At 31.8% G+C, this 12965-nt stretch overlaps 3 protein-coding genes across 12 annotated transcripts in view; 1 reads left to right on the forward strand and 2 right to left on the reverse strand.

Moving 5' to 3' along the window:
* Positions 1 to 3643, forward strand: part of LOC105233621 (glutamine-dependent NAD(+) synthetase) — a 166228-nt gene extending 162585 nt beyond the window's left edge. For all 5 annotated transcript variants that reach the window (XM_049456285.1, XM_049456288.1, XM_049456287.1 and 2 more), the window contains 5 exons: positions 6 to 171; positions 311 to 456; positions 1547 to 1796; positions 1864 to 2958; positions 3036 to 3643. In XM_049456285.1, the coding sequence (XP_049312242.1) occupies positions 6 to 171; positions 311 to 456; positions 1547 to 1796; positions 1864 to 2958; positions 3036 to 3503 (2125 nt within the window). In that variant the 3' untranslated portion in view covers positions 3504 to 3643. The remainder of the gene's footprint in view (positions 1 to 5; positions 172 to 310; positions 457 to 1546; positions 1797 to 1863; positions 2959 to 3035) is intronic.
* An 863-nt stretch (positions 3644 to 4506) lies between these two features.
* LOC105233620 (probable H/ACA ribonucleoprotein complex subunit 1) lies at positions 4507 to 5526 on the reverse strand. Its single transcript, XM_011215741.4, has 2 exons — positions 5282 to 5526; positions 4507 to 5228 (listed from the first exon to the last, which is right to left on the reverse strand). The coding sequence occupies exons 1-2, from the start codon at positions 5310 to 5312 to the stop codon at positions 4588 to 4590; spliced, it is 672 nt and encodes a 223-aa protein (XP_011214043.2). The 5' UTR covers positions 5313 to 5526; the 3' UTR covers positions 4507 to 4587.
* A 5747-nt stretch (positions 5527 to 11273) lies between these two features.
* LOC105233616 (transcriptional regulator ovo) overlaps positions 11274 to 12965 on the reverse strand; it is a 69870-nt gene continuing 68178 nt past the window's right edge. For all 6 annotated transcript variants that reach the window (XM_049454395.1, XM_011215738.4, XM_019992955.3 and 3 more), the window contains one exon: positions 11274 to 11661. In XM_049454395.1, coding sequence (XP_049310352.1) covers positions 11476 to 11661 — 186 coding nt within the window. In that variant the 3' untranslated portion in view covers positions 11274 to 11475. The remainder of the gene's footprint in view (positions 11662 to 12965) is intronic.

The following is a 12965-nucleotide window of genomic DNA, read 5'->3' on the forward strand; positions in this document are numbered from 1 at the left end:
TGCAGCGAAAATATGCTCATCGATGTTGGTATGCCGGTTATGCACCGCAATGTTGCCTACAATTGTCGCGTTGCCTTCTTCAATCGTCAAATATTGCTGATACGTCCGAAAATGGCAATGGCCGATGATGATAACTATAGAGAATCGCGCTGGTTCACTTCCTGGACAAAGGTGGGTCACATTTCAACCAATGCGATTTAAGAAGCAAATATCAGATCCTGGATTGACAGATCTCATGTCTTCTTATTTTCTAAAGTTGTATTCAATTTTCGACCCACAATTAAGGTTTTATCTTCTTCTCCTCTCTTAGTCTCTTCAAACGGAGGAGCATTATTTGCCGCGCATGATTTCTCAACACACCGGCCAGACGTCGGTGCCATTCGGTGATGCCGTTATCGCTACTAAGGACACATGCATCGGCTATGAGATTTGCGAAGAATTATGGAATGTTCGCAGGTAAGACTTAATTTTATATAAAATAGGGTTCATGGGTGTGTCTTAAATTATTTAGTTCCTTTTCAAAAAGAAGTGGTATTAGGGAAGATTAGAGTGGGTAATACAAAAAAGCAAAGAAGATGATTTATAGAAGTTATAATAAATCGTCACATCTTCTATGATCTTGAATCACGTTCTTTCTCCTTCTTTTAAACTACGAACAGAACCCGTTTCGACGACTTTCGGGTCTATGAAACCAGATCATCTTTGAAATCAGCCTAAAGTATCTTCAACACTCCTTAAAATTATTTGAAAAGTGTTTCCTATGCCTAAAAAAAGGCGTAAAGCTTCAAATTCCTCTGGTTCACAACCACACCCGGAAACTCTTCGAGAAAAAATCATTAAGAATTCGCCACAACAATATTCTTCTTCTTGATTAGTCGTCGTTCTTCCTTTTCATTGCTTGGTGATTCCAAGTGAAGCCAGTTCCTTCTCCACCTGGTCTTTCCAACGGAATAGAAGTCTTCACCTGCTTCCGCCGAGGAGTACGCGTCGAATACTTTCAGAGCTGGAGTGTTTTCGTTCATTCGGACAACATGACCTAGCCAGCGTATAGAGCTCACCGCTCCTTCGAAAGCGATATTTGATTAGGAAATCGGGTTCGCCATCTCCTGGTGTTATGCCTTCATTGTCATTCAGCAGGATGGAGAAGTGTTCCTTTATAATTTAGTATCAGTCACGAGGACGCAAGTCAATTTTCAGAACTTCAGCGACTCTTCAAACCGAAGTTTACCTTTCAACCAGGTTCGATCGCTGACCAGTTAGGTATCATTTTCATATATGAATCTGGAGTTCACAATTGTCTTATACTTAGCATAGCTTAAAATTCTTGCCTTAGGCATAATTCTCCAAAATGATTTCGTTTCATGACAAAAAAGTCAGGAGCTTGATAAGCAACCAGAGTCCAAAAATATACACCAATTAATTCGTGCAAGAATACTGAGATATCATATATTCTCGGAGCATTTGACTCTAAAATCTGCTCTGCACCATCTTCTAATCCCAAAGCACCCATTATCCGTTAATATCAACTCTTCCAACCAACTTTTAGTAAACATATCGATATGTCACTCTCGGGTGTGGAAATCATTGTCAATGGCTCGGGATCATATATGGAACTGCGCAAGGCGCACATTAGCACCGATCTAATACGCAATGCCAGCTTCAAGGCCGGTGGGGCCTATCTCTTCAGCAATTTGCGCGGCTGCGACGGACAACGTGTCTACTTCAATGGCTGCTCGGCGATAGCCATGAATGGCGAAATTGTGGCGCGTAGCAAGCAATTTGCGCTGCAGGATGTCGTAAGTCTGCTTACTTCCTCTTGATTTCTATTGCATATATCCAATAACAATTTGTCTTGCCTTACAGGAAGTCACTTTGGCTACCATTGATTTGGAGGAGATCCGCTCGTATCGAGTGTCGCAACGTTCACGCTGCACCTTCTCTGCCTCGGCGCCCAACTATCCGCGCATCAACTGCGACTTTGAGATGTCAACGCACAACGACATCTTCAAGAGCTCCTCCACGCCAATGCAATGGATCTATCATACACCCGAAGAGGAAATTGCGATGGGTCCCGCTTGTTGGTTGTGGGACTATTTACGCCGCTCCGGTCAGGGTGGTTTCTTTCTGCCGCTCAGCGGTGGTGTCGACTCCAGCAGCTCTGCCACCATTGTCTACTCCATGTGTCGCATGATCGTGAATGCCGTGCAAGGCGGTGATGCGCAGGTGCTCCACGATATACGTAAAATCTTAGCTGACTCCGATTACACACCGGATAATCCGGCAACCCTGTGCAATCGCTTGCTCGTCACCTGCTTTATGGGCAGCGTGAACTCTAGCAAGGAGACGCGTCGTCGCGCCGCGCAGTTAGCCAATCAGTTGGGCAGTTATCACATCGAAATCAGCATTGACACTGCCGTTAATGCCCTGTTGGGTATCTTCAATGCGGTCACCGGTCTGTCGCCGCGTTTTCGTACTCAGGGCGGTTGTGCGCGTCAAAATCTCGCGCTGCAGAATATTCAATCACGCATACGCATGGTCTTGGCCTATATGTTTGCGCAACTGATGTTGTGGGTGCGTAATCGACCAGGCGGTCTGCTGGTGCTCGGCTCAGCGAATGTCGACGAAGCGCTGCGTGGTTATATGACGAAATATGATTGCTCGTCGGCGGATGTGAATCCCATTGGCGGCATTTCGAAAACGGACTTGCGTCGTTTTCTCAACTATGCGAAGGAGAAATTCAATTTAACCGTATTGGAGTCAATTATCGAAGCACCACCCACTGCCGAATTAGAGCCGCTGCAGGATGGTCAGCTCGTGCAAACCGACGAGCAAGATATGGGCATGACCTACGCAGAGCTCAGCGAATATGGTCGCTTGCGCAAACAAGCCAGTTGTGGGCCGTACAGTATGTTCTGTAAGTTGGTGGCTACTTGGCGAGATGACATGAGTCCGAAGGAGGTACGTACTTCATATTTTTTTTATTTGTATTCTAATTAATTTCTTCTAATTACATTCTTCAACGCTTTTCGTTTTAGGTCGCCGACAAAGTGAAGCACTTCTTCCGCTGCTACGCCATCAATCGCCATAAAATGACTGTCCTCACTCCATCAGTGCACGCCGAAAGCTACAGTCCGGACGACAACCGCTTCGATCATCGTCCCTTCTTGTATCGCGCCAACTGGAGTTGGCAATTCAAGGCCATCGACGATGAGGTGGAAAAGCTACAACCCGGCTACACACCCTCCGCTCAGCATATGCATCCGAGCAGCGATGATATGGTGTCGCACGAGTCTCTACATCGTTCCTCACATCGCTCATCCCACTTGGAATCGAAGAACTCATCGCCATTGTCGTGTTCTTCCATCGACGCTGCTGGTGCCGGCGGTATTGGTGCTGGACCCAGCGGCAGCATGGGCACTTTGGGCAAAAAGTCCAGCGGCTATTCGAAGGTGCATGTGAATGTGCTCGGTAAGATTAAGGATCGCACTGGTATACCGGTTTAGGACATGTGGTTCGAGGAATGGTGTTTCGAAGTTTGTGTCACTGCGAAACTGTTGAATCGGTAGTGCATGTGGTGGAGTTTTGAAAGTGGTGAGAAAAAAAATTAACGCATCCTACATGCATATATGTATACTTAATTCTTTGGTCAATATTTTTTTAGTTTTAGTATTTAGCTTAAGTTTGATTAGTAACTATAATGTCATAATTTGTTCCTTAATTCATACAGAAGTATTTCTTTTGAAATTGATGTTCGGTGTTAATTTGTCCATTAAACAGTTATCTAATTTCCTTAATTAACTAAATTTCCTTAATTTGTTTAATATGTTCCTTTACTATATATATTTATATTTATTTTAAGTCAAATTGTTGTTGTTATCCCAGATTTTAAATTGTATTGTGTTCAAAATTTTGTTATTAAAATTTGGTTTTGGTTTTCTTAATTAATTAATAAAATTTCCTCAATGCTTTTAATGTTTGAAAGAAGTGTCAAATATCGTTTATTTACATATTTATTTATTCTTTATTTTGTTTACTAAAAATATTGAGTTTCTCGGAAACCCACAATTCTCTATTTCAAAAAACTGGTTCAAGTGATTACTCACGTCCTGATTTAAGGTGAAGGTTCTACCATTCTCAACTAAACAATCCCGTTAAAATCATACCAAACAGACAACATGACCTTTGTTTGATGACTATCGGTCTTCGAAGTTGTTTGAGCTGGTTCATAGTTTTAGACCAAGATTTATTGTGCTTTGCATTCTTGTAAACAAACCACTTTTCGTCGCCAGCAACAAGGCGCTTCAAAAATGCATCACTTCTTTGGCGTTTGACAAGCAAATCACAGTTGTTAATGCGAAATCATGCCACTGACCGATCGCAATCAAGTTCTTGTAAAGATTTTTTTTTAATTGTGGAAACTGAAAACTACAACTGATAATATTCAAAGACCAAATAATACAAATGAATAGTAGCTCAAAATCAAGAGTAAAATCCAAACACAAAACATTTTCATATAAAATATTATTTTTATAATCTAAATTGTACAGCTAATACGATTTCCAAATAATATAGAATGAAATGTTCGTACTACCAGCGACCTCGTCCACCGCCTCCGCCTCTACCTCTACCACCGCCACCGCCTCCGCCTCGTCCAAAACCTCCACCTCGTCCACCGCCTCCTCCTCTTTTGAAGCCACCACCGCCGCCGCTGTTACCGCCACGGAAGCCTCCTCCTCCGCGACCAAACCCACCACCACGACCTCCACCTGCACCGCCATTAAGACCATTTTTCTTACCACCCTTTTTTTGTGGTGGCTTAGGTAAAAATCTCGAGATAGGTAACAACTTTGCCGGATCTATGAACAGTTTTTGTTGATTTTTAAAGCTTTTTGCGTTTAAATTTTCGGACAATTTCACGGTCACAGAATAATCACGTATGGTTCCAAATATTTCATCAATCTTCCCAATTTGTTCTTTATTTTCCAAATATATTGGGGCATTGAAATAAGGGACATCCTCAATTTCCACTTTACAAACGAGATCATCTTCACATGAATAACTGTAAGAGCCTAGAGGAATAACGCGGTCAGGTGGTCCTTGGTCGAATCCGCGGCCGCCGAAGCGATTACCACCGCCACCGCCACCGCCGAAGCGATTACCACCGCCTCCGCCTCCGCCTCGTCCACCGCCGGCACGATTTCCACCTCCGCCACGATTTCCACGAAAGCCTATAAAATATATATTTAATACACGAAATCGTACAATAGTTTGAAATGTATACCTCCACCACGTCCTCCTCTATTAAACGACATGTCCTTTTTATTTTTTATTGATAAATACGTTTATTTTCACGAATTTAGTTTTTCACTGTATTTTATAAACACGTGTAGGACTAGTATTGCCACACTTGTTTTAAATATGAAATTTCTGTCATATGTCATTCAAGGTTGCCGTACTAAATATACAACTTAAAATCAGAGTTTTAAGATGATGAATGTTGCCACTCTTACAACTTAATTTTCAATTTCAAAACAATAAGTTAGAAATGGACTTGAAGTAGTATAAGAGGTGAAACTATACAAATGTTGAGATAACCTATAAGAAAGTACCATTAAAGAAAACGCTGTCGTTGAAGTATTCTTCTTATTTGGTTTTTAAGATGTAGCCACGCTCGTTTTCTTCATAATTGTTAACACTCTAATAGTGCAACTAGTGAATTCCTTTCCGCCCTTACTTAGTTGCCGACCATAGTGAACAAAATTTGTCAAAAGTTGTATCCGTAGTGGCAACGAGGATTTCAGCTGTTCTCTTTTGTTTTCATTTGCACAATATTGCCATTGCTCAATACGCATATATAGTTTTGTACACATTTACCTTTTCAATTATAATTTTTCACAATATAAAATACCAAAACTGAAATGAAACTATTAAAAATAGTTTATATATTTATAAACAATAGTATTCGACTCTGATTTTTTTTCAAATACATTCAGGCATATCTTTTTATAGCTACAAAATATAGATACTGGCAACCCTGATATTAAGAGAGCAATCTCGTTAAGAGAACAAACTCATTTCTACAGGAAAAATCCAATTTTGGCAAACATGCCGAAAGAGGCCGCTTCTGGTGGTGAGTTTTAATTTACATTGAAACAACAAAAATGCGCAAATGGGAACAACGAAAGAGCGACAGACTTCAAGCGACATCTGTCAAATATTAAAATACACACATTCTTACGGACACAGTTATTTAGACAGCTGCACGACTACTTATTGTTGTTGTTGTGGTAACAATTTTGTATATTGGATTTTTTTCAATATTTTCTATCATTTTTCTTTTTACTTCACGAAGTATGATTGGCCTTATTAAGAAATTAAAAGCAATACGCCTTATTTTTGTTACAATGTTCTTTCCAGAGGTAGATAGTTACGGATATTTTAAGATCCTAAATTTCAGAAAATAATTTTTTGCATTAAATGCATTCGTTATAACTGAAATTTATTGAAAATGATTAAAAAGTGCTGTATAAAAAAAAAATATTTAAAAAAAAATTAGTGAAATTTGCTAAGAAAAATTCTAAATAATTATAAGAATCCAAGCCGTTTCAAAATTTGGCAATTTTTTCAGAAAAAAATTTATTTGGTGTTTATACATAATTTTTTTTATAAAACTTATACATCGTGAAGCTTAAAGTTGAGTGTTATTGGGCTGCTTTAACGTATTATGTTTCTGAAAATTATAATTTTGAAAATATGTATGTGTTTTTATACACTCCTTCCAGTAAAAAAAAATATTTTCTTACATAAAAATATAAAAAAAAAATATTTTGACATAAAACACTTTTTAAAATTTTTTTGACGCTCAATAATTCATATTGGCGTTCTTTATTTTTAACTTTAATTTTTTTTAGGCATTTTTTTAAGAAATCCATTATGAAATTCAAAATCTTCGCGTCTTTCATCGAGTTAGAAAAATACTTTCTTACTTAAAAATAAAAAAAAAATATTCTGATTTAAAATTCCTTTTTAAATTTTTTTTTTTGACGCTCAATAATTCATATTTGGCGTTCTTTATTTTTAAATTTAAATTTTTTTGACAATTTTTTTCAAAAAATCCATTTTTAAATTCAAAATATATATTTTTGATTACATTTTTTATGAATTATCTTATTTTTTTATTCTCTAATTTTTTTATTTAATTTTTTTTAAATTCTCTTAATTTTTTTATTTCTAGTCCTTTTATTTTCTTATGAAAACAAATCCCGGAAACTTTATTGTTACACCCAGTACATAACTTCATACTAACTAGTTATATAATATTTAAATTAAATTCAACTATCAACGAGTTTAAAGGAATTGTTTAAGGAATTTATTTTCCAACAACAAATACATTCGTCTGTAATCGTTTAAGAAGAAGAAAAAATAATCATTATTGCATCTTTAAAATACAACAGAACTGTTAGCTTACATATAGTAACTCTTAAGCATTATTACTGTAAAGAGAATTCTTACATTAAAAACAAAATAATTATCATAACTAAAAGTAAAAGTAAAAGTAAAAGAAACGCCTTTGTAACTATCAAGTAGTACTAGTTCGTAGACAACGTTGAATACCAATAAAAGTTAACTACATTTAAAAATAAAACGAAATAAATTATATAAATAAAGCAATGAACGAAAATGGATTAATTCTAGTGTTGTTGTTGTTATTAACGATTTAGTTTGATATGCTTTGAAGGACTTCAATACAATTTCTTGTATGTATTGAAGGCTGAGCGCTCAGTATTTTTCACTACCACCGGCCCACAAACCTCACAAAACCGTTGTATTTCCTGAATGAAATGGCAGCTCTTGAATCTCTTCAGGTTTGTGTCAGTTTTATGAGGATCCTTCCAGAATATTCAAAGAAAAATCAATTATATCCGTTGGGATCGCTTAGGACTGTCGACGATGATTCTGCAAACGCCATGGCTCCAAACGAAAATCCCAGTGGAGTTTCGGCAATACGATCGAATGAAAAAAAAACGTCCCCTCGGCGAGTTTATGACCTTGTGGAACAGCGATCTTTCCGAATTTGAGTGCAGTGAAGTGAAAAAATCACATGGACGACCGACGATGGAGCTTATAGACAAATGATCGGAGGATATGCTGGCAGCTCTGGAAATTATTAGTTTATTTCTTTTCACGAGGATCTCTTTCAGAAGTGGCTTCATACAAACCATTAAAATTTGCCGAAATTCAACGAAAATGCTGTTTTTTTGCTTTAAATACGTTTTTCATTTATTTTTGTTGAAAAATGTTACACGATAATTCATTTAAAATGTTCGCTTTCACATTTTTTACGCTTAGTATGCGAAGTACATGTGCGTTTGAGTTCATTTTCACTAATTTTTCTTGTCTTAATTCAATACAAATTGCATTTAGTTACTAGAAAGTAGATACTCTGTGCTTACTCAATTAAACTAAAAGTATACAATATCAAAATTTCCAGCTTAAATACATTGAATACATAAAAAATGCAAATACAAAACGATAACAGCAATTACCGTTAGTCGAAGAAATAAAGTAGAGGGCAGCATGTATGCCGTTAAAGCTAGATATTAATTTATAAAGTAGAAAATATTTCTCAAAACTAACGATTAGACTTACTTAAAATAAAATATACGAGGCGTATTATGTATTGGTATACATAGTACATAACTGTTTATTAGAGAATACATATGTATATGAAAAATATATATTTATAAAGCTAAATGTTATCAACAAATGAGTGAAGACGAACATGACTGGAGTGAAGAGTCTGCTGTGTGAGCTAGTGAACGAGGTGAGTTAGCGTAAATGTTGGAATGGTGGGTATTGTTGTTGTTTTGCCACTAGACGACTAAATGCGACTTAATTAACGATTGATTATATTTAAAAAAATATTTATTTATAACGACTAAACGAAAATGTAGCCTTATTGCTATGCTTGTGGGTGTGTATGTGTGTGTGTGTGTCGCTTATGTAATAACCATCACCGTTGATTGCACAATAAACCCGATTATTTCAAATAAATTATGATTTGCGTGAACTAAGCGTGAGCATGGAAGAGAGCGACGCATGCAAAAACCAATTTGTGAAATGGATTTTAAAGAAAAAAATTATTAAAGAAAAAAATTATTAAAGAAAAAAAAAAAAAAAATAATTAAAAAAATAAAAAAATAAAAAAAAATAAAAAAAATAATTATAAAAAAAAATAAATAAAAATAAAAAAAATTATAAAAATAAAAAAAAATAAAAATAAAAAAATAAAAAAAAAAAAAATTAAAAAAAAATATTAAAAAAAAATAAAAAAAAAAATTAAAAAAAATATTAAAAAAAATTAAAAAAAATATTAAAAAAATAAATAAAAAAAATATTAAAAAAATAAAAAAAAATAAATAAATAAAAATAAATAAATAAAAAAAAATTAAAATTTGAAAAAAAAAAATTAAAAAAAAATATTAAAAATTAAGTTAAACAAAAAAATATTAAAAAAAGTTATTAAAAAAAATTAAGTTAAAAAAAAAAATTAAACAAAAATTTTAAAACAGTATGTTTTTTTAACAAAAAATTTAAAAGAATTTTTCTTAGAAAAAATTTATTTTGAAAATTAAATTAATTAAAGAAAATTTGAAAATCCTAAAATTTCAAAAAAGAAATTTGAAGTTTGTTTTCTCTTATCAACTTTCGCTTCCAATATCCACCTCTCCGTTTACGGCGTGCTCTTTTCTGCACTGCTGTTAACGCGCTCTTGTTGCTACTGCTCATAAAGAAAATTTCTAACAAATAATATATTTGACTCAATTTATGTTTTTTTAGCGTAAATAAAGCCTTTATTAATTATACTCAGTATATTAATAATATGTGTGCATATGTGCGTGTGTGTGTTGTTACTTAAAACTGCTTGTGTGTGTTAGGTGTTTGCTTTTTGCAACTTAAAATTAATGCATTACTAGGAAAATTAAACAAAAACGAAAATAAAAAAATGTTCTAAGCAAAAAATTATGCTAACACGTTCTTTTATAAGTATTTATGTATATATGTGTATGTGTGTATGTTTTTATGTATACGTAAGTAGTAATTAAACAAAAGAGATTCAAATCAGTACAAATTGGTGGTTTCACTTATGCTCGTTTACTCTCGCAAATCGCTTAGGCGCTAAATTACAAAACTAAGTTTGTTTTTGTTTCTCTTTTTTTAAATTAAATATTATTTATATATTAAAGCTTAGCTTAACACAATTGCTAAGTTTTTATGCTCTCCAACGCAATTGCCTCATTTATGAGCAGCAAAAGGCAACGAGAAAAATATTTTCATATTTTTGTATTTTTTTTAATTTAGTTTGGACTTAAAGCTAGGAAATCTAAATATGCGCCATCAACTGCAGAAATTTACAATGAAATCAAGCGCAGCTAACGGTTTTTGTTGCTTAATGTAATATATTTATATTTTTTAAATTGTAATTACGCCTCTTTACACTTGTTGTTGTTGCTGTTTATGTTCATTAATTCATTTATTTGCAATAAATTAACTTCAACTCGAAATAAGAAATTAAAAAAAAGTATAAAAAAAATTAACAATATTCTTTATAACTAAAGCGTAGGGCATTTTTGTAATAGAATATGAAAACTGTAAAGGAGAGAATGTACATGATACTTTATAAGGCTAATAAACTGGGTGTTCAACTTGAAATAAGTAAAGAAAAAAAGTTTAATTCAAAATCAATTAAAGTTCGAAAATGATTTCAATGCTTTGCGCTGAAAAAAACTATAAATAACTTATAAGAAATAACTGTACTAACCTAAAATAGCGGTTTAACGCTTACGTTGCGTAGCGCAATTACGCACTGAGCTTAGCGCTAGATGCTAGTAAAATATATACACTTTTATATTTAAGCTTAAGGCAGCGGCGAATGCCAAATTAACTTATAAAAACTTTACAACGCGAAAATACCAATATTTTACAAACTTAAAGGTAATGAGAATTAGTTACGCAGTGTTAGCAACTTAAATATGACTTCAAATTCTCTAATAAATATACAATAGCTAAAAGTATATGCTAAAAATTAAACATTTTGCCTAACCATATGTCTTGCTCTTTCAATAAATATGCGAAAATTCTTAATGTAAGTATGTATGTATGTTTGCAATGCAGACGCGCTGCCAACAAGGCGGGCAAGCGCCACGCAGCCGGTCTGCAGCGCAAACATGTTTTGTAGTAAATTTAAAGTATATGAAAAAAAATTCACAATAAAAATTTTTTAGCCAAAAGAACTTAAATGAAATACGCGCTTTCAATAATGTTATATAGTACAAGTGGTAAAAGGTAAGCAGAATATATAATAATCTCCGTTTATGGGCAGTTTTTCGAAAACTCAAATGTGTCAATTGAACTAACTACGTTATAAATAAGTGTGTGTGTGTGTATGCAGCCACTTGGCAGCACACGACACTTTTAATTATGCACCGGCATTGGCAGTTGACCCAGCAAGTTGTTGGCGAATTGCGAGTTTGTGAACTTGAAGTGACGCTTGTCGTAGAACTTCAGCAAAGCGGGTGAGTAGGGATGATTCTCTTTCAAGTGGATGTAGTGCACTTCGGGCTCGCAAGTCGTGTGGCCGCACTCCTCACAAACGTACATCTACAAAAAAAAAGAAACATAATTAATTAATTAAGAAAATACAAAATTAAAAAAAAAATTAAATAATAAAAAAAATAATAATAAAAAAATAAAAAAAAATAATAAAAAAAAAATAATAAAATTAAAAAAAAAATAAAAATTAAAAAAAAAAAAAATTAAAAAAAATAAAAATTAAAAAAAAAAAATAAAAATTAAAAAAAAAAAATAAAAATTAAAAAATAAAAAAAAAAAAAAAAAATTAAAAATTAAAAAAAAAAATAAAAATTAAAAAAAAATAATAAAAATTAAAAAAAAAATTAATAATAATTAAAAAAATAATATAAATTAAAAAAAAGTAATAAAAAAAGTTTAAAAAGTAAACAATAATACAAAAATTATAAAATAAAATAATAAGTAATAAAAAATAATTGATATAAACAAATAAATAAAAATAATATAAAAAAATTAAGAAAATACAAATAAAAAAATAAATAAAAAGGAAAGAATAGTTAATATAAAAATAAATTAGAAAAATATAGAACAAAATTAATTAAGAAAGTACAAAAATTTAATTAAAAAATCACAAAACTTTAAAAAATTAATAATTAAAAAAATTCAAAAAAAAACTGATAAAAAAATTATAAAAACATAAAAATAATTAATAAAACAAAAATAATATAAAAAATAAATTAAGAAAATACAAAATAAATTAAATTAATTAGAAAATAAATTAAATGAAATAAACAAAAAAATTAACACACAAATAAAAAAATTCAAAATAAAATATATTAAGGAAATACATTAATAAAATAATAATTAAAATAGAAAAGTAAAATAATTAAGAAAATACATAGTAAAAAAAAATAAATAAAAAAAAATATTAATTAAAACTCAAATGAAAAATTTAAACAAATTCGAAAAAATAAATATGTACATAATAAAAAACATAAAATAAAATAACAAAAAATAAATCAAAAGTTTAACGAAGCAAATATAAAAATTAATAAAAAATTATTAAAAAAATAAAAAAAAATATAAAAAAAAATATAAAAAAATAATAATAAAAAGTAATAAAAAAAATAATAAAAAGAAAAAATAAAAGAAATAAAAAAAGTAAATAAAAACAATAAAACAATTAATTAAAAACAATAAAACAATTAATTAAAAACAATGAAAAAAAAATTAAAAAAATGAATTTAATTACAAAAAAATTAAAAAATGATTCCAAAAAATAAAAATATAATTACAAAAAAATTATTACAAAACAAAAATAAAAAAATTATTACAAAAAAAATAAAAAAATTATTACAAAAAACAATAAAAAA

The sequence above is a fragment of the Bactrocera dorsalis genome, chromosome 4 (genome assembly GCF_023373825.1).
Source record: "Bactrocera dorsalis isolate Fly_Bdor chromosome 4, ASM2337382v1, whole genome shotgun sequence".
NCBI lineage: Eukaryota > Metazoa > Arthropoda > Insecta > Diptera > Tephritidae > Bactrocera > Bactrocera dorsalis.

Coding starts and splice junctions, on each gene's coding strand:
- LOC105233620 (XM_011215741.4), bottom strand. CDS start 5,312: ATGTCGTTTAATAGAGGAGGACGTGGTGGAG. Junction 5,229..5,281: donor TAGAGGAGGACGTGGTGGAG/GTATACATTTCA, acceptor TATATTTTATAG/GCTTTCGTGGAAATCGTGGC.